Raw genomic sequence first — 25,417 nt, forward strand, 5'->3', positions numbered from 1 at the left:
CTCGCTTTTTTGTGATTCGCAGTGTAATGAAGACAGGTAATCTGCACACCTTAAACACGAAACCGGCAGCTTGCACGAACGGTTTTACTCGCAAAACATTACCTACGGCTACACCTTCGGTGCCAGTCTTTGTAGTGTAATGTGCTTTAACTTTTCAGTTTTCCCGTTTTCTTGGCATGTTTAATTCGTCAGGTAAAGAAAACGCATCAATTTAAAGAGAAGTAACTTGCTTGAACCATTTTCTTGAGAGTTAGCTCTCTCCAAGCTAGAACTCTGGCTTCACTTTCCCGATCAGGACTCTCTTGTCTTTTCGGGCGGCCACAAACATTGTTAAATCTACAATGAACGTATTAGATCTTAAGTAAAACCGTTGGGCCTGATCTGTACTTCTGCTTAAAATTGACGGTCTTCGAAAGAAGTCCTAGTTTTGCAGACGAGCAATTTTTGGAGGAATGCTGGCACAACATGTATCTATAAATTTTCCCGGCTAAAATGTGTAAACCAGTTTTCTCTCATGAACAGAGACTTGTTGTTATCTTGAAACTTTAGATTCTCGATTAAACATGCTGTACAAGACATTTTGGGCACTGCTCAGTTTTAAAATGACAAAATGCCTTCAAATATACTTGATGAATAACAAAACTGACTAGTAGCTAATGATTTTGTAAATAAAGATGCTTTCATGTTCAATGATTATTGTGTGCTCAGTACGTGCTCTAATATAATTCCTAGGAAAGCTTATTCGTATAAGTTCAATTAATGTTGGGAAGAGATTACAAATCGCACTTTGCGAAATAGTGGAAAACAATTAACCCTGTTAAAGTCTTCCATTTGAATGAGGAGGAATTCGAAGATTTCATTCACAGACGCATACGTTACAACCTTTATTCGAAATTATCAACTAGGATGAAGATGACTTGAGGGGAGATGATTTACACCGCTACATTTCGCTTAGACGCGTTTACCCTTCCTTTTTTTTAACTAATGGACCTTAAAGTATTTAGGGGACAAAGTAGGGCATATACAAGCAAAACATTCTCTACGTGATGTTAATAATAGGAAGGAAGGAAGGAAATACAGCAGGAGCATGGCCTTCACAAGGGAAGGCATATGTGAGTTGAAGGCACTCTTGGTTGCTCAGTTGGCGCAAAAAGGGTTTAAAATTAGTTTCACTGTATTAGAATACTTTGGAGGTACACAGTGGAGCCAACTTCGAGCTCTCCCAGTGAAAAAAATTCGGGATGAAAAAAAAAGGCACTGCTCAATTGCTTTCATAAAAATGGACACCGACTTTGTACACACATGAGTATAGTTCCACCTTTTACAACATAATATCCACCACGGCAATGCCGGTACCTACAGGTATTTCTCGACAGCTTTCCTGTTTCATATGAATGGTTACACTTTTATAATACATCAGTCTACATCCAAAAAGCAACAAAATTCAAAATCAAGATTTTATATAAACGTAATCAGTACAAATGTAATGCCTAGTATATATACACCGAGACTTTCGGTGTAAAGCTCATTAAACAGATCAAGTGCTGATTTACGTCGGAATCGGTAGCAATAGTATTGCTACCCAATAAGGTTTCGTTCGGTTCTGAAATGTAAAAAGCAGTTTCTAACGCATAATAAAAAGTACCACAGGATTGAAGTAAATTGCTCATTGACATTACTTTTATTTGAGTGGTCACATCTTCGTATTTCATCCTCAGCCCTCTTGAAAGAAACTCTCGAGTGGCAACGCATTTGTACAGCATATAACTAATCGAGAAGCACAATATTTAGGTCAGTCAAAATTGTTGCCTAAAAACAATCACCTTCGGGATGAAAACGTCTCGAAAACCATCTCGTATAGCAACTGAAAATAACTGAAGACCAAATCAGCTACGGATCAAATTGATCTGTCACACTCTGTGTGAATTCATGACACTAGATTTACCGTTTCAGTCGAGGGCGGGCGTGATTGTCTTAATTTTAAACTCAAAAGGTCAAAACTCCAAGAAACTCGTCAGTGAGAACTGACATGCACTTGCAAAGCTTCGGGATAAACTTGTTGGGCCACAGGAAAGAAGTGCTTTACTGTTCAACTAGACTCTGGGAGAACTTGTCACCAGCACACGTGTTCACGGTTGAACTCGAATTTTATGCCTACACTTACGTCCTCCCCCGCTTATGCCCTGATTAAGAGCTAACATGTTTGTCTCGGCAGTGTCTCGGAAACTAAGTATTTCCGTTTGCTGAAAACAACAGGAAAATAGACTGAACTTTTTTGGATTGGATTCAGCGTATAATGTAATTTGGCCCAGGGGATCAAAGAGCTCCAAAGGAATAGCTGACAGGAAGGTTTTAAAAATAGCCCCGCGGAGCTTGCTCTCGTTTAGAGTCAAATAGCTGCCCTCCGGCATTAGAGTCGCATAAGAGCCTAATGAAAATGACTTGTGTGTAGCGGTTTTGTTAGCAAAAGCACTGCATGTATCGCAAAAATGTAACGTACGGTTGTGTTATGAAAGTACTGAGAAAATAAGTAGCAAGTGTACCATAGATAATCTCCGTGGAAATAGATATTTCTGCCCAGTGTCTTCAAATGGGTATTACGTGATGGCATGCAATGCATGCAATGTGATAATCATCTCGATGAAAGTGAAACACATGATGTCACAAAAAAAACACAGTTCAGTTTCGCTTGATAAGCATAAATCACCGTATACTTCATAGGCCGTTAAAGCTAACGTGGTCATCCAACGTGCATAATGAAATATTAAATTCAGGTGTTCTTTGCCTCTCACATCTAATGGTATCGTCCGTTTGTAGACTTAAAGAATTCAGGGTGCTTCGCTGAACATATTGTATAGGGTGTGTCCAAAACTTATCAGTAGTTATTTTATATTGGTTGTTCGCTTCTACGAATGAGATGCTCTAAATAAAACTTATTCATTAATGACTATAATAAATGGCTACAGCCGTCTATACACCCACAACCTCACAGTAGTGATTTTCGGAGCTGTAATTTCAGTTTTCGACCTCTCCAAGTGCCAAGGACCTCTTGCGGGTCTTCATGTGCATAGAAGACCACAAGTACTTGGTACTCCACGGGTACTCTTTAATCTATCTGTAGAAACCTACAGGCTTCGTTGAGGTCTTTATCATGTCTTCGATATTTTTTTAAACGAAATCTTCGAATTCTTGTATGATATTTACAATTTGTACATTGCTTGGGATTATTCATGCCAACCGACAATTTAGAAACCAAATGTGTATAAATAATATTTCTTCACTCTCCATGTGGCTGAGTCCACGAACGCGTCTCGCTTTTCTGATGAACGCAAACAATGTTGTATTTACAGCTTTTAAGAAACAAAACGATAGATTGAATTCTTTAGTTTTGACAAAATTATTAACTTTCTGCCGGGCTGTCCTCCATCCCTTTGTCAAGCGTGGCGACAGCACTTGAAAATAGTCTCAATTTTTATTAATAGCAATTCGTCTACGACGCTCGGTTTAGCAGTTCGCTAGAAAACTGACTCGTGCATGGACCTACTGTTTAAACTGTGGCCGTGTCAGAGGCGTGTTTCAGACTGTTAAATATGAAATATACTGTTGAATTTCCCGATAAATTAAGAATTTAATCCAGCGGAGAAATCGAGTCAAAAAAATATTTTATGACACTTAGTACTACTGATAGCAAAACGTGTGAAGCAAGAACTAAAAAAACAACAACAATTAGATTATTTTCTGGTGTGCTTTATTAAAGTAAAGTTAAGTGGGAACAAGTGTGCGAGGAAATGTTTTTACATTCTCATTTGACATTCACTTAAACATTCTAAGCGGCTGAGCCTATTTGCATTGCTGCAAGGAGATAGCTCTGAGTAAAAGAGTATAGGAAAGAAACACGTGGTCGCGGATCTTAAATGTTGCCCATCAAAAATATTCCCTCTAGATGAAGTTCAAATAAAACTTCTAAGTCAAATAGTGTTAACTGACATCACCTTATGAAACGCCATCACCCATGCCAGGCCTTGTCGCGCCTTTCAGTTCCTCGTAACCTTCCATGATAATCAGCATTTGCCAAGAGCAATAATCGTCGGATGACAGTTTGGTGTTCCCCATAGGCACTACATATTTTCTTATCGAATCAAGATAGATTTCGTTGACAAAGAAACACACGGCTTTTCAGTGTCGCTTTACAAGTAACACCTGCTAATCTCAATTTAATGAGCAGCTTTTAGTTGCCTCGGGAGATTATGATGAATTTACGAATGTAAACAGGAACAACATGCTTTCGCCATGAAATAATGCTGTTGCTGGGCACACCTTTGCCGTTTTTAGATTTTCTTAATCACAAGACCTTTGTAAGCTGAACTTGCAGAATTAAATCGAAAACCCGTGCACGCAATTTTCCTTAATTATACAACAAGGAATTTAAGCTTTCCAGGCTTTAATAATGTTGGCATAGTTGTTAATACGAAGCCTTTGAACACTTCGATAATTCTGTCATCATGCTGGTCTGCAATACAGTTCCAACTAAGTCTGTGGGCGAAATCTTTAAGTTAATGTAATTAACTAGATACTTGGCAGTGCTTCTTTAATGCTCTTTTTTATTATTCAATTTGATTCAAGTGGAAATTTTCGAAATTCCGAAAAATATGAATTTTTGACGCACCTTAAGGGTAACTGAGTGGTGAAGACACACAGTGCAATGCGTTGTGATCAATAATAAATCCGCACGGGGTTCACGCCTGTCAGGTTAAAAATTCATGTCAAGTTGCAGACAGGAAACGTTGAATTTCTGCTCTGTGGTCGTTTTCTTGAAAGTAGCAAATCACCTGCTATATAACTACGCTTTCTTCTCAGATAAACAACACGCTACTTGCAGAAATTACTTGGACTCCAATGGCTAACAGGTGGCATTCCAAACTCTGTTAGTTATGCGCTACAATTTCAATGTTTCTCTACGTAGATCGCCTAAGCTAACTCGAAAGTACGAAATTCAAATCCCAAAATGCATTTTGCAAGATCGATTGAAGGAAAAAGCACCTCGTGAAATTAAAGTACCGATCATGAGCGCTCAAATGAATGGCCGCCACGCTGTAGGTCTCCATCCACAGGCTCAAAAAATATTGAAACATGCAAAGTTGAAGGGTCGATCACTCCCATTCAGTTAAACAAATTTCTTTGGAGTCTTACCTCCAACCACTGAAACGAGTTGATTTTCCCATACCTTTATTCTTCTTGCGAAAAGCACGAAAACGTGGACATTTTTACACGAGCGTGACAGAGCAGATTTGGCATGCCCTTGGGGTAATATCTCTCAAGTCACGGGTGGAATCTGGAAAGATAGTCGGTTCAATCGTTTCCGAAATACATCCGGATGCTTGCCAGTGTACTTATTTCAGTGGCTGATAAGCTTGCTGAGAGAAATATTGACATTTAACCATGTTTTCAGAGCATTCTGGTTCTCTGCCATCCAAGGACGATTAGTTACCTAGTTTAATATCGTTAACTTCAATAAAACTAGGAACTGAAAACAACTCCGGGTAGGGCTCGAGACTCATCAGTGTGTAAGGCGAGAAACGCGACATTACCTATCAACGGAAAGAATTACTCTGCTTGTCCTGTGGACTTCTCATAAGCGGGTTCCTTCCTGACTTCACTCGACTGCACGCATGCGAAAGAAAAATAAGATAATACAAACAATCTACTTGAAGAATGTAATGTGTGGAAGGATAGAATGTTGAGCTGAGCGGGATTAGATATTTATTGCGCGCGGATGGAGCGGGCCAAATCGTTTTACACAGTCTAGGCTCAGCCCTCATTCAAGATGCGTCGACGATGTTAACAGGTGTTTCTTATTTAGACATTTTTAATGTTACAGCTCTCAGACGCTTCTAATTCATTGCTGTCCCCGTATGTGGCAACTGTATATGTTTTGTAGTTGTAAGATTATTGTTTTAGATCGTTTTCAGGTTAACTTGTCTCAGCCATTGCTGCAAAAGCTTTACGAGTTCTGTTGAGTCGCCACCTAATGTGTAAGAAAGGCCTGTTTTCGTGTGCAGTTTAGCTCGGGGTAAAATTTGTATGCAAAGGTTGTTTATATCTTTTATTGAATTCTACTCGGCCGGGCATGACTATAAATGCGGAAAAGTGTTATTTTGTTTTCATTCTTAGTAACATTTCGTTGCAGGATTAGAATGCAGAACAAAACCTTGCCCATTTTAAGAAGTTGAACTTCCCATGCTGGTTCGGTGAGCAATGAAAAAGCACCGGACTTCCCTTTGACGTCATATCCGGGCTATTACGAGCAACAGGAAATACGGAATGGTCCTTCATTGTACAATATTATTGTGAATGTGTTAATATAACAACACCGAAAGAGATTCTTTTGTTTATATAGGAACGAAAAATTTAAAACACCGGGTGTTGTCGTTTGGCTTAAGTCTTCCGGTGTTGCGAGAACGCCGCGCGCGAAACTCGCGTACTTTTCTCGCGCGCCACACTCGAGAATATAACGTGATATCGCGTGGCCTAACAAGACTATCAGATTTGTTGCTATGTAATTCTAAACAAAGCCAGTTTACTTCTAGAATTGAGCCCAAAGAAAAGTGTTTTGTTTGAATTTAACAATTCGATTAGTTTAGTTCTAGTGCGGGAAAGGCCACGCAAATTGGAGGTAATTTGGTGTTTATAGATGGCCTGTTGTTTGTGCCCACGCACTTTAAGTGCCCCGCGAATTTGTTCCTGGGGAGTCGTTATCTATTTTGTTTTAATCTGGGCCTAATAAACCAGTATACTTGCTAAACCGCGAGTTTTCGTTTCTAATTAACACTTCTTTGACACAAATCATCGATGTAATTCGTTTCGAGTGCGAAATTGTTGCTTACTCGTTTCTGTTCACGGGACCATTTTTGTTCGTTGATTTAGTTATCAACTCTTTTATTTTATATATCTGACAGCAACAGTACATGTCGAACTAATCAGAAAAAATGTGGTTGCGTGGTTTAATGAATTGTCGGTTAACACTTAACATAACTCGAGGTCAAAGTCGACTAGCGCCTTGGCATTCTGTTAACAACGGAGCCGTCACTCCAGCTACAACAACGAAACCAACCATTTCTCCGCTACCACGTGAAATTTTGCACATAAAGCAATACATGCCAGAATTTTGAATGGAATATTTTTCAAGGTTTATGATTGATTTTTTTGTTTGAAGGAATGGCCCCGCTAGAGTTATAGTGTCCCTCATGCTAAGAGAATCGGGCTGTTGAAAAGGAAAATCCTACAAGGTTTACTGTACTAACCATATTGTCCATGAAACAATCACTGACAGTATCTCAAGAGAAATGCGTGGGTAAAAAGTATACTCGGCTTCTGAGTATAGTGATGTAATAAACAAAAGCTCTGTCTAGTTTGTCGCGAGCATGACATTTTCCTTGACTGTCAGCCCACTGAGTTTCAAAACCGAAATCCAACAGTAAGCGGCATTTTTCAGATCGCGCATCAAAACAGTTTTGGATGAAATAGTCTAGAAGTTATTGCACTTATCAATCATTGATAACCTTACAAAAGCGCATTCGTCCAGGTTCATGCAAGGATTTTTCTTTCATGTTGCCTTATGCACGGAGAAACAAATAATAACGAATCATTTTACATCTAAAGGAAACCGGATCGGGTCTGTGTTCTTTTCCAGTTTTGAAACGGCACGACTCGTACTTTATAACACCAAGCTTCTTACAATGTCCTCGGGCCGGTTCTTTCAAAGTTATTTATGTTATCCGCCCTTAACAATCGTGTCTCACTTGGTAGTGAAAGTGGGTGTCTTCGCAATGGGGCTAAAATAAGAAAGGGAAATTTATAGAAATTACCGATATGTTGAATTCACGATCCAAGTTATACTTGACGAAGCGTAATACTCACTTTTAATTTTTAAAACACTCTTTATTTGCCTTTATAACCCACTTTTCTACAAATATATATTTTTAACTTTCATATTATAAAATTTGAAATATTACCCTCATATAAAGCCTTATAAACTCTTTTAAAGTTATTTCTTATTTCTCGACACGCGACAATTGCTTTTAGATTGAAACATTTGTAAATCATCTTTGAAATCAAATTGTCTCTAAAATATAAAGATGTTTTGCCACTTGTTTTATTTCAGTCAGACAACTGAGAAGTTTATCCCTTCACTCTACGAGTCAAATTGAAGTTCATGTAAATCTAATGTAGTTCTGACATATGCGAACGAATTTTAACAAGGAGTGCTTTTATTGTGTAGTGCTGTTTATGATGCTGTACTCTGTTAAGACTGTGGGTGAAATCCTAAACTGTGACCTTTGAAACGAAAGCTACTGAGGAGTAATTTACTGTGTTGTTGTGTACGAGACGAAAACGTTTGAGCCGGTCTGTGGATGAAAGCTTAAAGTGTGACCATTCGAATGAAAGCTACTGAGCTATATGCACTTCCCTGTGATATTATTTGTTTTTCGATACCTCGCAAGATGAAATTAAAATTCTTTTCATGACGTAAACTTGCGGGTTCTCGTGAGTGAAAGGGCAACAACACTGAAGCTACGATTTTTTTACGACTTCCTAATATCTTAAAACTGAAACACTCCACACTGCGAACACTTGTCTGACATGGTCAGAATCTCTACCGATATGATTCTTTTCTGTGTTTTTACATAGTAAATACTGTTCGCTTGACTATATTTTAGCAAGCACTGTATCAATGTGTTATGCTGTTTGGCACACACGGGTTTATGGCCCAAATACACGGGTTTATGGCTTTTTTGCGCACTTTTTGAGTTGCCTAACCTAAGTTGATGTCAACGAACAAGCAGATACCTTAATCAATTCACTATTTTGTTTTTTCTACTGGACGGTCCTATATTGAAAGATTGATACCTAAGCAATTTTTTTCTACGGCCATAACTCAAACACGAAAACATCAAAACTTGACAGTCGACACGATACTTCGGAGTTCCTTTTTTTTGTCTTGTTTTTTTTTTTCTAGGTTTAGAATGGAAATAACTTAACTTTGTCTCTTTCGTTAGAATTACCGATTCAATTTCGCACGCTATTTAAATATATTCGGATTATCAAGTAAGAGTATTTCTTCTTTAGATTTAAACTGTTCTCTACAAACTCAGTTCAGTTCAGACCTCTATAAAATCGGTCTTTGTCTTATTGTCTCTAAGAAGTTTCACGCTTTGCGCTGCCTCAATTCTAAACGCGGATCTCGGCAGCAGCCTGCGTCGAGGGTCTTCCTCGCCTGCCTCATAGACAAGAGTTGTTTTTCTTTTAATGGGGCGTTGCCGTCGTAGTTGTTTGTCCTTGATGGAAGTTCTTAACTCTTTAATTTAGCGAATTGGTAAACGAGTTTGCTCCGTGGCTTTGTTAGGATGCCCTTGGCAATGTACGTTCGTAAGGAACGCGCAAAGTTCTCATACTTCATCGAAGGCTTGTTTCGCCGGCGTCCCCACATGCGCGCTACTTCGCCCGAGTTGATAAACTTGAACACTCCTTTCTCTTTGTCAACCCACTCGATCATGTAAGAGAACTTCTCAGGTTGTTCCAGTAGCTCTAGAAGGTATTGGCATAGGCGGGGACGGCCTGACTTTTTGAAGGCTGTTTTGTGCCTTTGCATGACAAATTTCTTGGTTTCTGGTTCTCTGAAAGCACTTGCTTCAACACGCCTCGAAGGGGGAACGCCTCGTGGGCTCCACGCGAGGTCAGGCGGACTGTCCACGCTTGAGAAACTGGCGGGGCTGTCAGAGTCTCGCTCTAGGGCCATGTCACTGTCATCCTTCTTGAGATCAACGCCTCTGAAAAAAGCCTCTGCGTTCTCGTTCTTAAAGAAACCGTTTTTCGGTCCGCTGGAGAAGGATTTCTCGCGAGGGAAAGGAGCGAGATCTAGGTCATACCAAGGTTCGCAGTCGTTCACGACATGTGCGTCCCAGAAGGAAGGCATGAAGACTTTGCATTGGCTTTCAGTCGCTTCTCGCCTGCTTCCCATCTGGCAAACGTTCTGAGCCTGGTTTATCAACATCTCGTCTAATTCAGAGGGTGGTTCTTGCTTGATTAGGGCCATCGCTTGAAGGACAGGGGGCCTCCATTCTAAGTTGTCCATCTGCTCTTGGAAGGCGTACGGATCGCGCGCGCAGAGGAATGGATCTCGCGCGTGCGTGTGATGCCGTGTCTCTCCTAACTGCATACTGCACTGAAGCCAGTTTGAGACTTCGCTGAAGGAGCTGTGAGAAGGTGGGTCGAACGCCTCACCCTTAATCCGCAAGTCTGGGTCGCTTTTGTACATCCGAGCTGAAAATGAAAGCAAAATGAGTGTCAGACGTCGGCGCGCATAACTACAAATTGAATTGTAAATTTCAGAAGACAACATTGAATTTTTTTTGTTTCAGGCAATTAACTTCCATTTGTCCCCGACATGTCTTCCGTCTATTTGTGATGTATAAACACACGCACATCTTCGTTTTGATAGAGGATTGGCTTCGGCTAGCAGCATTACTCTTTATCTCAAGGGGAAAGTAAGTTCCTAAAAGAGACCCACATTCTATCCACAGCTGGTTAAACCTCCTAAACCATTATGTAAATTACTGCAGGTAGATAAAAAAAAAAAACTTATTACCTTCATCAAGGCTCAGTGACCCTGCCATCAGTTTGTCTTGGTCCGCGTGGTCAGCGCCTGAAATTTAAAAGTGGACTTTAAAGGCGATGTTTTATGCTAGAAAGTGAAAGTAACCCGGTCGATATAAGACGTCAACGGTTATCAGCACGAACGAGAGCGCTTAAGCGGACAACAGCTATTCTGAGGAAACGCTTAAGAGTCTGAACTGTATTTTGACGCAGAAAACCGCGCAACATCCCACGACAAACTGCTAACGTTGCTTTTCTGTTACCTCGCACACAAGCGGTTTCGACGAATTTCGAAGGTGGACATATATAGATTTCTTTCTCATCTAATTTGTAACAACAGCATAAGAAAAGTTCTTGCTGTTGACATCACTTGTTGTAGTCAAGGTGAAGCTTATTTTAGATTTCTCAAATTTGCGCGTATATGGCGTTAATTTTCCTACGTGGGCTGTTGTCATGCATCGTTAACTTCGTTTAACTTCCGCTGTTTGGCAAAGCAGGTTGATGTTGAAATGACTTCAAGATTCGCGTTTTAAATTTTAACCTCGTTTGTTGTCTTAAAACACGTCTTTTCCCGCCACTGTTAATACCAGGGACAAAGTGAAAAAACTTTTCGAATGGCTACTTGATGGTTAAAATTTGGCGCTCAATTAATACAAAAACCGCCAAAAATATAGGGTCACCACCACGTGCGATCTCGCATGTCCAACCAGTTTGTGTAGGTGAATGTTCACACCTACGTCCCGCATGGTTATTTAACAGCATTAAAAGAAAGTTTCAGTTTTACCTGGTACAACTTGAGCTGGGGAGAACATCTTCAACTCAGGGATAACTGTGGAAGGAATGAGAAATAGGAGTGTCAGATGATCATTTGTACCGGCACATCTGTCAATCTTCGCGGAGGCGGGCCACCTAATAAAGCTGACGTATTATTTTCGACCACGAGGATCTGTCCTACTCGGTTGGCGCCTTCAACAACAACTGTAACAAAACGGGAACTTCCTCAAAATAGAGTTACAGTTACAGTAGCCTATTCAAAATCGGTTGTATTCATCTTGCACAAAGACACGACAACCTACCTAAGTTACGTTTCGCAAAGTGCTGTCTGCCGTATGTCGCGTGAGAGAAGGGATTCTCATCGGCCGCGCAATAAGTCCTAAATGACCGAATGAGTAACACAATAACAACTTTTCTGCATCGTTTAGATATTCTAAGAAGTACAAATTACGCCACAGAATGCCGGTATGACGCACTGCTTACTCACGTGCGCGTCATATCGTCCAATCACAGCGCGAGCCTTACGCTCATTGACGTCAATCGAATGAGTCGGATCTATTTATAAATTCAGTTGAGCCAATATGAAGGTGGAAGTTGTGTCTCAGCACATTTTATCGGCGCAACACTCAACTCATCAATGTTTGTCGGTTAAACTACATTGAAGTAAACTTACTCCTTGTGTTTCCCAGCCGTAAAAATACTCTCTTGAAACAATTTCATTGTCAATCTCAACTTTCTGATTCGCGTGACAGTTTTCATAATTTATCCTGCCCACGTACGTACAGCTAGAGGACTATGATAATTTATACGAATCTATAATGCGCTAACTCGAATAATTTTATGGTCGAAGGCCAGCTGTTGACATTTATGGTCTTCAGGATACGTACCTTCAAAAAGCTCCTCAAAAGCAACATCCACTGGACTAGAAGGACTGCTGTCTTGTACCATTGTTCCTAAATGAAGTCACTGCGAGCAAACATGATGAAAACGTTTTTAGTGCGTGTGTATATCTATAATTTAGCGAACGTTGGCTTGATCCAAAATTGGTTGCGTTACTCATTTAATAATTAATTGCTGTTGGGGGCGTTAAAGTTGTTCAGGCATTGTATTGGCCGGGTGAGAATTTAGTTAAACGTGTTACTAAAATAGCTGGTTTAAAAGGAGTGAGATGGTCAACGTGAGAATATAATCTTTTTAAAATATTATTTTGGCGAAGCCAAACAGGAAAAATACTGTCTCAAGACGTGACTAGCTGACCGGAAGTTTCCGGCTAACACTCTTTTCTTAGAAATACAGGAATGCTAAACCAATCCCATTTCGGTTATCCAGGGTTATGGATTTGATAGAAATAAAAGGTCACACTGCTTTTTAGATGTTAACTATTGGCCGCCTTGTATTGCTCGCAGTGCAGTATCCTTCCTTTTTAATTGAACCCGGCCAGATAAATTTTAACTTCCTGTCAATAACGCTTTTGGGGTTTGCATTATTTCCTATTCAGGGCACGAAAAGGTGAGATTGAACCGTTAACATTGTGCTCAGGGAATGGATTAATGGGTAACCCATGGCAACTGTAACTCTTAAACGAATGAATATTAATTAATCTCAAAGGCGCGCGACGAGCGCGCGCGCAAACACTACTATCACGCGCGACTGAACACTGAACACGAGAAATAAAAGGTTGAAGCAACACCCTGTAAAGCTCTGTTGCACCTAAGTTTAATTGAAATGAACCCATGAAAAGCACGAAAAAATTTATCACAAAAATTCAAACACGTGGTAACGTTGACAGCAATCCACCTGAACCACAGCGAAGTTCATTTTCAAACCCGGCCCCCACGACGACAGCCTACGTTTACAACAACCACAACCACATACATGTTTTACGAACGTCAACTGCAGCCCACTCATTTACCATTCATAAGTGGCAGCTGAATTAGTTTTGTCCCCGAAGACTAAAAAGAGCAAGTGAATCAATACATCTTCTTTCTGGTCCACAATCGGGCTCTAATAAATGTTTTCCCCAAAGCCAACATGCAGTTTTTTTTTTTTTTTTTTTTTTTTTTTTTACAGCGTTATGAAATATTTTTTAGTTACCGAATTAAGACGTCTACTGCGCATGATCAGTACTTACCCGTGATTCCGACAAGGGAAGTCAAAGCGACCGCTAAGTTTAAATTGTTCTTGAACGTTGTAACCAAAAAAACTGCTTTTTGGTGATATGTGGAGCTCAGAAATTGCGTCTCCAAGATTTCTCGTTTGATGACGAGCCTGGACGAAAATTTGTCTGACGGGCTGCAAGCGGCCGTGCGCCGTTCCTTGGTGCGCACTCTTTCGTAGACTAGGCAATGTGATGTGATGCTCCAGTAGCAGCACGTTTGTAATTAAGCCCATTTGATATCCTCTTTAAAAGACATCTCATTTATTTGTGATTATAATATGATGTAATGTCAACCACCAATCGCTGATGCCCATAGCCTCCGGTAATTTACCATACCATGCACCATGACAATAGGGCATGACGTCAAACATTGCGAAGGAGGCAACAATCCCATTCAAGGCAAAATACAATCTACAGCCCTGTTCAGCTGTTCCATTATTGTTGTTTTTAAATGTTTGAAGCTACATCAGAAATTTTGCTTTATTGACAATTAATGACAATTAAAACTGCCCTTGCTACTGTTTAGTGGTCACAAAAAATTCAAGAAATATATTTAAAGTTGTGTACGTGAGAGACACCTTTATGCAAATGATAAATCCTGTCACGCCAAACTAAACGTCGTGTGTGTGGACTGTCTTTCTATGTCATTCGATCTCTGTTCAAGATAGTAACTGTCAAAAGATGTCGCGGGACGAATTTTCACTCCTTTATTAGCTTTCGTGCATAACTTAGGGAATTAAGCAGGGTAACAAAAAACCAAAACAGCTAATTGAAGTTACCGTAGTAAAGCAAGAATTTAAATCCCTTTAAAACTTAAACAATGGTACTGTCACGCTCAGCTGCATCTCACTTTGTAGCGAAACGTTATCTCCGAGCCTTCAACGTTGTAATTCACTAAACGTTTGATATTTGCCTGATTTTCTGTGTATTTTAGTTCTTGATAAACCGTTGACTTACCGAGGTTCGTATATCTTGAGTTTTAATTAAAACTGTACATGTCTCGTTGAACAACATGTGGTTTAAATCCTTGTCCTGATAACTTTAATTTAATTCAGTTTTTCGTTTTCTTTTGTACATAATTTTTGTGTGCGACACGTTGGTTAGCTGGACAAGACAGGAACTTCAACGAAGACAGGGGAAAGTACCATATTCTATATTTTATAAATATTTTTTTTTTAATCAAGGGGTTTTGGTGTCGTAGTCATGACATGACGTCAATAAGCGTGGGCAGTCGAATTCCCGCCAAAAATGTCTGTTGTTTCTGTGGATTGAAAAGAATAAACCTGACAACAGAGCATACTGATAAACAGCAACTGAAATTAACTATTTAACCCTCGTTCTTTTTTTGTATCAACACTCTGAAAACATTTTGGCGTTAGTCTCTAGGTCGACTTGACCAAGCTTAAAACATACGATTTCGTTCAAGTGATGATTCTTTTCTGTTTCAACTGTCTAGCCGGATTTGAGCCCATGGGAAACCGTACTAACGTCACCATGTCCACAGTTAGCGAGTTTATGTCAGTGATTACGTGTTTTGATTGGAAGTATCTTTAGCAGTGATAGACATCCCTAAAATATCGGTATGACAAATACCTTTAAAAATATCCCTCGGGGCGGAAGAGTATATATAAGCAAGGCAGACTTGCTTCAGGGTGTTGCTTGACCCGGGCGAACTGGTTATTCGTTCGACAAGCCTTTGGCACACGTCTCAGAAATTAATGACTGTCGTTAATTGCTGTTAAGTCTGAAAATGACTGTGAATCTTGAAGGAGGGTTAGGGTGTTACTAGTATGTGTCTTTTCAAAGTAACTCTTTAAATTAAGTAAAGAATACTCTTTATAATTGAGTTGCACAAGTCGGAAAAAGCGGGTCTGTTGTGTATTATTTTTGGTCGATTGGACATTATCAGTGTTTGATCAACACGCAAGGTGCTTGGCGTCATGTTTCTGAAATACTAAGCTATTAAAAGGACAGCGAGCCGAATTCTTCGATGCCAGATTCTGATCGAAATTAAGACATTTTCGGTACACCGCAAAAATAAATTATTAATTAAATGCTGTTTTCTTTTCAAAGACACAGGCGATTGGCTGAAGGGCATTGAAAAACGCTCCCGTTGTATACAACACAGGTTCCCACGGCTGTGAAAATTGAAATGCATGCCAAGTTGCTCTATCAAAAACGTCGGGATTTCCCACCAGAAATAAAGCTGACTTTTCCTTTTTAGTTAGTGAATCTCTAAAATCTCAGGTTTGGGATCACGTCTCTCCAATCTGCGCGAATAACTCGAGGTCGTCCAAGTACATCTAAGTAAAACCACTTTTTTAAAATTCCATTTAACAATGAAGTCCGAAATAAACAATTTCAATTCTGGTGAATAATTAATCAAAGTCGTAAAATCGTATTGTTCTCTACTTCGTGTGCACTTAAAGTGTTTTCTGAGGTGTTTAATTAAACTATCTGGTTATTAATGGCGGCTTGGGCTCAATATTTTAAGCCAATATTTTCGAGTTGTTCATAATCGTGCACAAACATAACGGCACGAACGCCAACGTAGCAAGTCTGTTATGTTAAGTTATTGCTGGTATATTGTAACTCAGAATTCTTCCGGAATTTTTGAGCTTAATTTTTTTCGAAGGGCAAAATTGCAAGAAATCGGTACCATTTTAGAATTTCGTGATTGTGGTATTTAATCGCCTTGTAACTTTTCAAGTTGTTTGAAAAGTGCGTAGGTGTGATTTGTTATTAACAACAATCTGTCGACGATAGAACCGAGCTCATTTGTAACACCGCAACAGGTCACGGTAAACTGGCTCTCAAGAGCTGAATTCAATAGCCCTTGAAATCAACCTCTTGACCTGCTTAGTCCTGGAATATTCAAGGGCCCACTCAACTGCGTCATGCCTATCTGTGCGTGGTCTGCTTCTTTGAATGTTTGTTTTCAACTAAGTAACTGACATCCATAGAAACTGATAAAATACTTGTCGGTGTAAAGTGAGGGCGGGACAAAAGAACTGTGACGACTTTCCCTGAAAATGCTTCCAAAGACTGGGTTACTTGGCCCCCAACTCTTCACAACAACGGACTCTTTCGGCCAGAAAAGCAATTTGCACAAATTAATTTGTCACATTTCTTGATAAATCTCGAATCTGGGCCTCTGCTTTTACCTCAAATTTTATGAAAACTAGCAGATTTTAATAAAATGAGATTTTTCAAGTTCTTTGTTTTGGTGCAACAAGACAAACACTATCTCCTTGCAAGTAATCCATGAAACAGTCCTCTGGTACTCGGCATCCTTGACTGAACACGGTGTGCCATTCCACTTTTAGCTCATGTTTCCTGCAACACAGAAAAAAAAAAAAGCTCATCCTATTAGTATGTGAGACACTCTAAACATATATCCAACGCTTTCTAGCCGATAAAGAACACTGTAAGCTTTAAACGAAACGATGTCTCCTTGTCCAAACACATTTGGACCGGAGTCAATCCGGTGTTCGGTAACTAATCATGGATTAGTGGTCATGGGCTCCTGCTACGACGTCGACGAAGTTCAAGACCCTTTCTGTCTGTCTTGGAACCGCTCAACGTTTCTCTTCAATGTACATTCCTACAGTCGGTGAGACTTTTGCAATTGTGTTGTACCATAGAAAAGAAGAGTATTCTGTCATAATAGATCAGAATGTCCTAACCTGAGATAAAATGCCGGAGGTATTTGGTGTCCTTACGAAAACCCCGAAACGTTTTTCTTTTAACAGACACCAAAAACAATGGTCAAGTTTTGTTGTAAATTACCACCCTAGTATATTAAACTGTCGATGAGTGTCACTAGCCAAGGATGCATTAGATCAGAATGGATAGCAACTTTAAAAAAGTTAGGCTAAACGTTTTTAAAGTTCTCGCATTTTCATTTCCAAAATGCGCTAGAACAAAATTCAAGAATTCAGTTTATTTCCTTCTCTCCGTCTTCTAGAATTGTTTTGTAACTAAATGAACTGAGGTATTGTTGTAGCATTTTCACAAAAAAATGTCAAAATGCCCGTGAAACGTTCCTTTTAAATACGCGCGCTGAATGTAAAACTAACCCAACAAAATAGGATAATGAGATATTGGAACTCAAGCTCTACAGTTTGTTCTTATGATATATTTAAAATCTTTAAATAAACGACACAAAATTCTGCACTTGCCAACCCTCGTTAGGGTAATAGTGTTAGAAGTCACGTAACAATGTTAATTATGCCGTCCATACAGGTGTGACTTTAGCCCAAAGCAAGAGAGGCAAATATTAATTTCATATTGGCTGGTTTAGGCTTTTACTGGCTTTTAACAGACATTTTATCACCGCACCGCTGGAGTTCATCGAATGATGCAAGTTGTTGGGTAAATATGCAACTGCCTAGTCAACGGCGTTACGGCAGTGCTTCCAGTGACACAGACTCCTGAGTAAACGAACAAGCTTGCAGACTACGGACGTGCTTTTTGACTAGAACTCCACGCCGACCCACCACTCGGCAGTCATTGAACACACACCCGACGGCAGGGGGGACTCGGACATCCGCCTGCATCCAATTTTTAGGTTAAATCCTTGTCATTTCATCTTCTGTCAGGGCTTGAAACAGAGATGTGTGTCTCGCCTTAAACACGTTACTATAATATCCGCTGCTGAGCTGAAACTAGTCATCGTCACGCCGTCATCTCTTTTCAGATCTTGGCAGAGTAAATGTTAGTTTTGCATACATGCTTGCCAAGTAGACATGTTAAGGTCCATTTCCACAACGCGCAAACAAAGCAACAATTGACGTCCCTTGCGATTGACAGTGTGAAGTCTTAGCCCCTAATTTAGTTTGCCAAGCAAACAGGCTGCACAAATCAACGAATGGCTATGGTGTGGCTTTCCTTCGCAATACTTAATGTGGAGGCATTTCGTGATTAGTGAAATCAGACTTGCTAAAAGGGGCTGTCATGTCCAGGCTGACGTTTCCTCTATTCATGGAAAAATAATTTTTCCTCGTCGCCAGACACCGCAATGATTTGCAATTTCCTCCAAATGTTTGTGTAAGCTGAGGTGCCTGTTCCACGAAGTTTAAACGCCCAACTGTACGAACCCGGAATTTCCATTGCATTTCATCAACTGACCTTAATTGTCATTGGTTGCCATAGCAACTGCCTTCAATCCACTATCAGGTTTTGTCTGACCTGTGTCGTTCTTTTAGTCGAGTCGAAATTATCGCTTTGTGTTTCAAGCAGAACAGTTCCTGCTTTTCGGCTTAAAACAGTTAGTCGATAGTTGATAGCTTCTTGTGTAGGTAATGACCGTTCAATAAAAATAACGTCGCCGGACCACATTCGAATAAGTGTGAATAAAATTGAATTGAATTGAATTGAATTGATGATAATTTATATCAGACACAAGAAAAGTCGTTTTATTCATATAATGTGTAATATTTAGAATAACATGAAAAAGATACAAACAAAATTTCTGGTCCCTTTTGTAGTCTTCATGTCAATATATAACGTCTCGCGTGCAGGCAAAAGGCATCGTTCCACAGGCTTAAGTGGCCACTAAATCGTTATTTTTTTTTTCTTCCGGTTATACCATTACCTCTACCGTTTTTCATTACTTTGCAAAGAACGATTCTCATTGCAATTGCTTGAGCTTTGCCGCTTCTGAGGAAGGCTGTTCTAAGGGAGTAATTTTAAAAGTAAATTACACGATGAGGTAGAGGTAATTTCAGTTTGTTGTCATCATTTATTCCGTGCATAATTAGCGGCTGACCTGAAGTATATGGTGGTGTAAAATTCCGCTTAGATCAGTACGTGACTCTCATGCACGCTGTATCGTCATAAATCATTATACAATCATCCTGTGACGTACAGAATCCTCAAATGCAGCACGTAGCACTTATCTGCGTTGTGTACGTGTTTAGCTTCCAAGGCAGACAGTCTTTGCAAAGACAGACAAGTCAATCGTTAGTGATGAAGCCGGATGATGGCACTGATCAATGAAGCTGCATGATAATTAAACTTCAATTTTATTCCTATAACGTCAGGAGAGAATAGGCACCGCTAAGAGCCGAGAGATTTCCATGAAGCCAAGTAAGCCTTGAAGTAATGAAATTAGCCCGTCTCTTGAATCACGACTACGCATTGTGAAATTACTTGGTGAATGCAAATTAAAATAATGGCTGAAACCACCTGATTTAAAATATCAGTCAAAATATCAGATGGTACTGTCAAGCAAACAGTTTTCTGCAAAGTTTCGGTCACAAAATGTACAAACATTTGACAATAGTTGAAAGGAAAAAACGACTTTTAATTTCCAGTTAGCTAGGCGGAAGGAATATTCAGCTCCAACCGATGTGTAATGGTGCAAATCAAATTGTTTTTTTCTTTTTTTTTTTTTGTAAATCCTTTGTTCTGTCACTGAAAGGTTTTTGCTAGATGATACAGCCCCAGTTTCTTTTATATTTGCACCATTAATTTGTTTTAGGATATTCGAAATTAAGCCCTGTAGAAACTGAAGTTTCGGAGCCTTTCCAAACGATTAATGATATGCCAAAAAGGTAAAATTTCATTAGTATTTTAGATATACATTCATATCTGTTGAGCTATTATTGAAAGATAACGATTTAGATGCCATGAAAACTCCAATTTTATAGCGGTTCTTTTTGATATTAAGGATTGGTGAATGGAAATATCAATATTTAGTGTTATTGCATGGAGCATAAGTGGCATAGTTATTTCCCCGGCGTATTGGTCAATATTGTTTGCGCATTTTTAAATTCTGATATCTTCACGTATATGGCGAGGCTTGGAGCACGTAAACTATCACGTTCTTCTTAACTCTTTACCAAAGGCGCGGCAATAACTGAAAAAGGAATGTTTTCGCTGGAAGATGGCGTTAAATAGATCGATGCCCGTCCAAAATGGTCAAGAAAAAGGTATATTCTCCGTTGTCGAAACGTTCATAGGTCGTTGCAAGCGTTCTGCTTGAGAAGTCACTTGGAACTGAATCATTGCATATTCATGAACAACTTTAAATTAAACATTTTAAGTACACAGAGACCGGTCGTATGCAAATCGTCACTTTTTATATACTCACAGTAAAATCACGAAACGAAGTATACGTTATTTTTCCTTGGAATGAGTGCTCTCTTGGAAGGTTAACAAACTTCGATATTTCTTTCCAAAACTATTTCGATGGGCCTCATTTACGTAGAATTTGCGTCATTATTACGTCAGATTGATGTTAACCACAGTGCTTCTCCTAAAGTTTAATGCAAGGACGTGCAGGACTTGTTCGATAACTAAAGAATTAAAACCCCATACAGAAACTAGCTAGTATTTATACCTTCTCGCCAGCTACCAGAGTCGACGAAGGTCAATGATACGCCCATGTACAAGCCCGATACAGCCTTTCATTTAAATGAAAGCTATTCGGAAGTACTTTTCAGTTGCAAAGTAAGATTAATATTGTTCGTCAATAATTTATTAAATAAAATACAAGTTCCTTTTACCGTATAACTGAACTTGGCTAGTCTTGGTTTATTGAACAAAATTTTGTACAATGACAGAGCGGAAATGATACGTCGGTTCGGCCCCAATATTGACCAAAAGCAATCGAGTCACCCATATTCTTGATATAAAATTCTGATTAAATTAAAATTTGAAATAATTATTGATGATAACATTGAACATGAAAAAGTAAAATAAATAGCAGAAATAAAACTTCGAAAAGTTATTTGCGAACAGTGGGAGCACTTGACTTTTTTTATATTGGAATATTTAAATTATCAAGTGACGTAGTCGATCTCTCCAAGTACTGAGTTTCCACCCGCTTCAAGTCGGTGATACGACCTCTGAATGAAAGCTACTGAGTGCTATTTTTAATGACCTAGTTTTTCCATATCTAATTTCTAGCTTTCTTACAGCAGTTTTCTTCTCTCTAAAGGGCGGCAAAACGGCCAAAGAAAACTAACACAAGTGCTTTATTTTTACGTCCCGGCAGCCTCAACTGGTTATTCAGGAAAATACCCGGCCTTCCATTGATAGATGTTGAACTTAAGGCTATTTGTTTTTTGGACTTCCAATTTATGCATTCTTATTCGCCGTGTATTTGTTTTTCGTACAGCCTAGCAGAATAGCCCACGCAAAACAGCAGTTGTGTGACCTAACACAAAAGACCAGCAATGTAGGTGTACAAGCTCAGACGATTTTGTGGAATTGCAATTACAAGACAATTACGCCAAAATTAGTTCAATTAATTACCGACCACAATGACCTTACAGTCTAAGTAGCTGCAGGGCAGAAAAAAGTTCCTGTTTCATGCGATGTTTGTCTCAAACAGCGAACAACATTATTATCATAATAAAGATACCCAGATGAGAGATAAAGCAGTTTAAAGGGCCTTTAAAATGTTTCTATGCAACCATTGCCGTGTTGCGTAATAGATTTCTCTTTGAACTCGCCCGCGATGACAACACTATTCGAAGTAAACTTTGCAGTGTTTCATGTCTCATTTGCTCTTTCTTGGGGTTATGTTGGAACAAGTTTCACAAAACATTAAATGATGCGAATTTTGACTAAAAGATAACGAAAAAAATCATCCTTTCCGTGCACGGTTGCGAAGCAACGTTTTTATCATTCCGATGCTCTCTTTCCAAATTGGATTAAGATGCAAACTGCGAAAGGTATTTTCACACTTCCAGACTTTTTATCTTCTCAGCAAGAAGAAAAAAAAGCAAATCGAGTATTTGCAGCGGAGGTTCTGGTTTCACAAGCTCAGGTTGTTTAAATGTACATGACAACTCAACTCTTGCTACATTGTTCACTTAGGAGCTAATTGTTAGCAACAAACAAAAGGGAGCAAAAAATTTCCGCTTTGTACACAAAAGGTGTTTTGAACATACTTATCGAGCACAAGTGGCACAATACTGTCATTTGCCCAAGGCAAAGAGAAAGTTCCGCTTTACCACTGTTATTTAAATATACCACTGTGTTGATAAATATCTTTGATACAGTGGATGATGTTAACGTGATTATGCCCTAACGTTTAAAAAGGTTGAAACGAAGCATATTTTAATTCATATTTTTTCCTTTTCTCTTTCGTAGTTTTCGTCGATACGTCTTGCTAACTACTTACATGCATTACTGTATAATGTAGTTCAGTTGGAGAACATGAGCGCATGCGTGCCCTAACGAGCGTAACTTGGCGATCAAAAACAATAAGGCAAACTTTCAATACTCGGGCACATGAATTAATAAAAGAAAACAAAAATTCGTTGGTTAAATACAGAAACAGCAAACATCATCGGAAAGCCGGTGATTCCACATAACTATCACTTGGAATTGTACATCTTTGACATTCTTTTCCTTTGCTCAGAACTGCAAACGTGAATCCGCGCCGGCAATACCCGGCTCGGGATGATTATGTCCGAAAATGTTGGTTTCTTTTTCTCATAAATAATACTGAGTCAGGCAAGCTAGTATGTTGTGTCAATTTGGGGTGGCATTGAAAATGTTAAGCCTGTTTCTATTTCGTTTTGATTTGGCAGTATAGTCAACTAGAGGATTGCAACGATATTTTAACTTAATCATGTACATAAATTTACAACATTTTTAAATTTTGCCTTAATCAAGTGTCTCAATTAGTAGAAGGATTCTTTCGCTCTGCTAAAGTTTTACTTTGACACAGGATTAAAGTTATTACTAATTGCTTACTTACTGCGATTTTTGCAAATAAATTACCGAAAGCAAAGCTAAACAGAACTTTCTTTTAAGCATTTAGGGCCTTCAAATGGAAAATTGCGGGATAGATAAATCAGCAGGGATGATGACGACGATGAGCATACGAAAAACGATGTACAAAGGATAAAAAGTTCAACATTTAAAGCTAATTTCTGCTAAACTAATGACCGTAACGAGTACCTTAACGGTAGGTATTCATGCACTGTTAGAAAAAATTCTCATTTTAAACTAAGGTGGTAGTCTTGCATTTAAGGTCGAATGTGGTTGGTAATATACGTATTTGTCATAGCGTATTTTCTGTCTATATCATTGCATTTCTCTCTCTCGTTTATATAGCTCCGTATCCAAGGGAGACGACTTTACAAACCTATTGATCAAAAATTCGCTTAGCCACCCACCCACAAGTTCTGCATTAGACTTCAATTAAAATGCCCCAAGGAGGAGAGGGAGGGTGAAAAGACAAATCCCTCCATAAGGAACAACCTTGCTGCATGAGAGCTTGAGAAAAAGCAGCTATCTTACCTTAATGTTCCTTTTGGAAAGAACTGGTCATTCAGTTCAATAGATCCATGCAGATAAAGTTTTATGTCAATTACCGTACATTTGCTCATATATTGCCCATCATTTGAAGCAGAAAGGCTTCATTCCACAGATAGAAAAATGCTTGTGAGCTCTCTATCGCTGTCATTTGATTTCGCAGCAAATATGATGCCAGTTTTGCTCCTGTGATATACCCTTGCTTCACTTATCACATGTCAGGCTCTTCAAAAATGTTCTTTTCACCATATTGTCGTCACCATTGCTCGCTTGCGGTCCTTAAAGATTTTTGTGGTGCACACTGGCCCATGCTTGAGTTGTAACAAAAAAGTAGATATTGAAATAAAGTCAGATTCCAAAAGGCTTGGTTATAAACGCTGCTTGATATTCAATCATGCAACCCATAAAATGATGGCGAAATGTGTGACAGCACCTGCTTAAGGCAAATGGGCGAAAGAGATGTTGTTAATGTACCTGTTTCTGTCTTAATGACCTGCGCTTAGTACGCCGAGGTTTTTAAACCTGCCCACTGTTTGGTGGTTAATTACGCTATTGGGATTTATTGTATTACTTGAGATGTTTATTTTCCTTTTTTCATTGTTAGTATTTTCCGCGTTCGTCAAGAAAACGGGAAAAAACAGCGAGGCAATTTCGTCATCGTTAAAATTCTGAGATTTTTTCCGCATTCAAGATTACAAAACGACAGATTGGCCAATGAAAACGCTTCGTTTGTTGCCGCACTTGTCTTTGACAAATTGGAAACATAAAATAAAATGTAAAACTAGTATGGAAGACTAAGCCAGACCTTGGTCAAATGCCTTTCCTAAATTTCTTTATTTCATTTTAAATTTTCATCAAGTATGTATCTTGTAGCTTTAACAGAAATGGCCATTCCACTTTTAGGAATGGTTATGCTGTGCCGGTATTGTATTCTAACTTGACCCTTACTTTAACCTTAACTGTTTCTCCCTTACAGTATACATATCCTGACTAAAGCTCAATTGCAATTTTTCCATTGAAAACTGACGCAGTCCTCCGGTTTTACTGCTTCAGTTGATGAAGACGTTTAAAATTAGTTTATAAGTCATTAGATTTCACCACAAGACCCATGACTGACTTTGCCTGTACCTTGTAAGTTGAATTGAAATGAAATGACCCAGCATTATTAATTATCATGAGTGCAGTAGTAAGAACTCGTACAATCCTACAGCAGAGTTCCAGCCTTAAGCCCCATGATCAATATGCATCTTCTCTTCACTATTCTCTGCATATTTCTTATGGTATTTGTTGGGAGAATTCGTTTAAAATCAAGGCATTTTTTCTCTACTGATTAGGTCCTTTATTCTCATGACCTGAATGGTTAATAGGCAATAATATTGTACGGAGAAATTAGGTGTTGGTCGCTATTTTGGCTTAACGGGTAAAATTTTCTTCATTGCTACATGTTTCTGTTATTCCTCCTGAGAAAATCTAGTTTTTTAATCAAACCTAATTTCTCCATCTTCTAAGATTGTTAATTTTCATGACGTGCTTTTACTTGAAGGGTTTAAGAAG

General features: G+C 39.0%; 1 protein-coding gene and 1 long non-coding RNA gene across 3 annotated transcripts; both read right to left on the bottom strand.

Annotated features, from left to right (window-relative positions):
* Positions 1 to 7,917: 7,917 nt before the first annotated feature.
* On the bottom strand, positions 7,918 to 13,776 carry LOC146470725 (uncharacterized). 2 transcript variants are annotated; one of them, XM_085121689.1, is made up of 5 exons: positions 13,559 to 13,776; positions 12,315 to 12,393; positions 11,438 to 11,482; positions 10,646 to 10,702; positions 7,918 to 10,320 (listed from the first exon to the last, which is right to left on the bottom strand). In XM_085121689.1, the coding sequence occupies exons 2-5, from the start codon at positions 12,373 to 12,375 to the stop codon at positions 9,350 to 9,352; spliced, it is 1,134 nt and encodes a 377-aa protein (XP_084977815.1). In that variant the 5' UTR covers positions 12,376 to 12,393; positions 13,559 to 13,776; the 3' UTR covers positions 7,918 to 9,349. The 2 variants fall into 2 exon arrangements, with proteins under 2 accessions (XP_084977815.1, XP_084977816.1); XM_085121690.1 differs by lacking the exons at positions 12,315 to 12,393; positions 13,559 to 13,776 and adding an exon at positions 11,730 to 11,934.
* Positions 13,777 to 13,842: 66 nt separating this feature from the next.
* Positions 13,843 to 24,516, bottom strand: LOC146470726 (uncharacterized). Its single transcript, XR_014866976.1, has 2 exons — positions 23,849 to 24,516; positions 13,843 to 16,921 (listed from the first exon to the last, which is right to left on the bottom strand). It is a non-coding gene; the product is annotated as an uncharacterized LOC146470726 (long non-coding RNA).
* Positions 24,517 to 25,417: the final 901 nt, after the last annotated feature.

This window comes from Pavona decussata, unplaced genomic scaffold, assembly GCF_977016875.1.
Source record: "Pavona decussata unplaced genomic scaffold, jaPavDecu1.1 SCAFFOLD_112, whole genome shotgun sequence".
NCBI classification, from domain to species: Eukaryota; Metazoa; Cnidaria; class Anthozoa; order Scleractinia; family Agariciidae; genus Pavona; species Pavona decussata.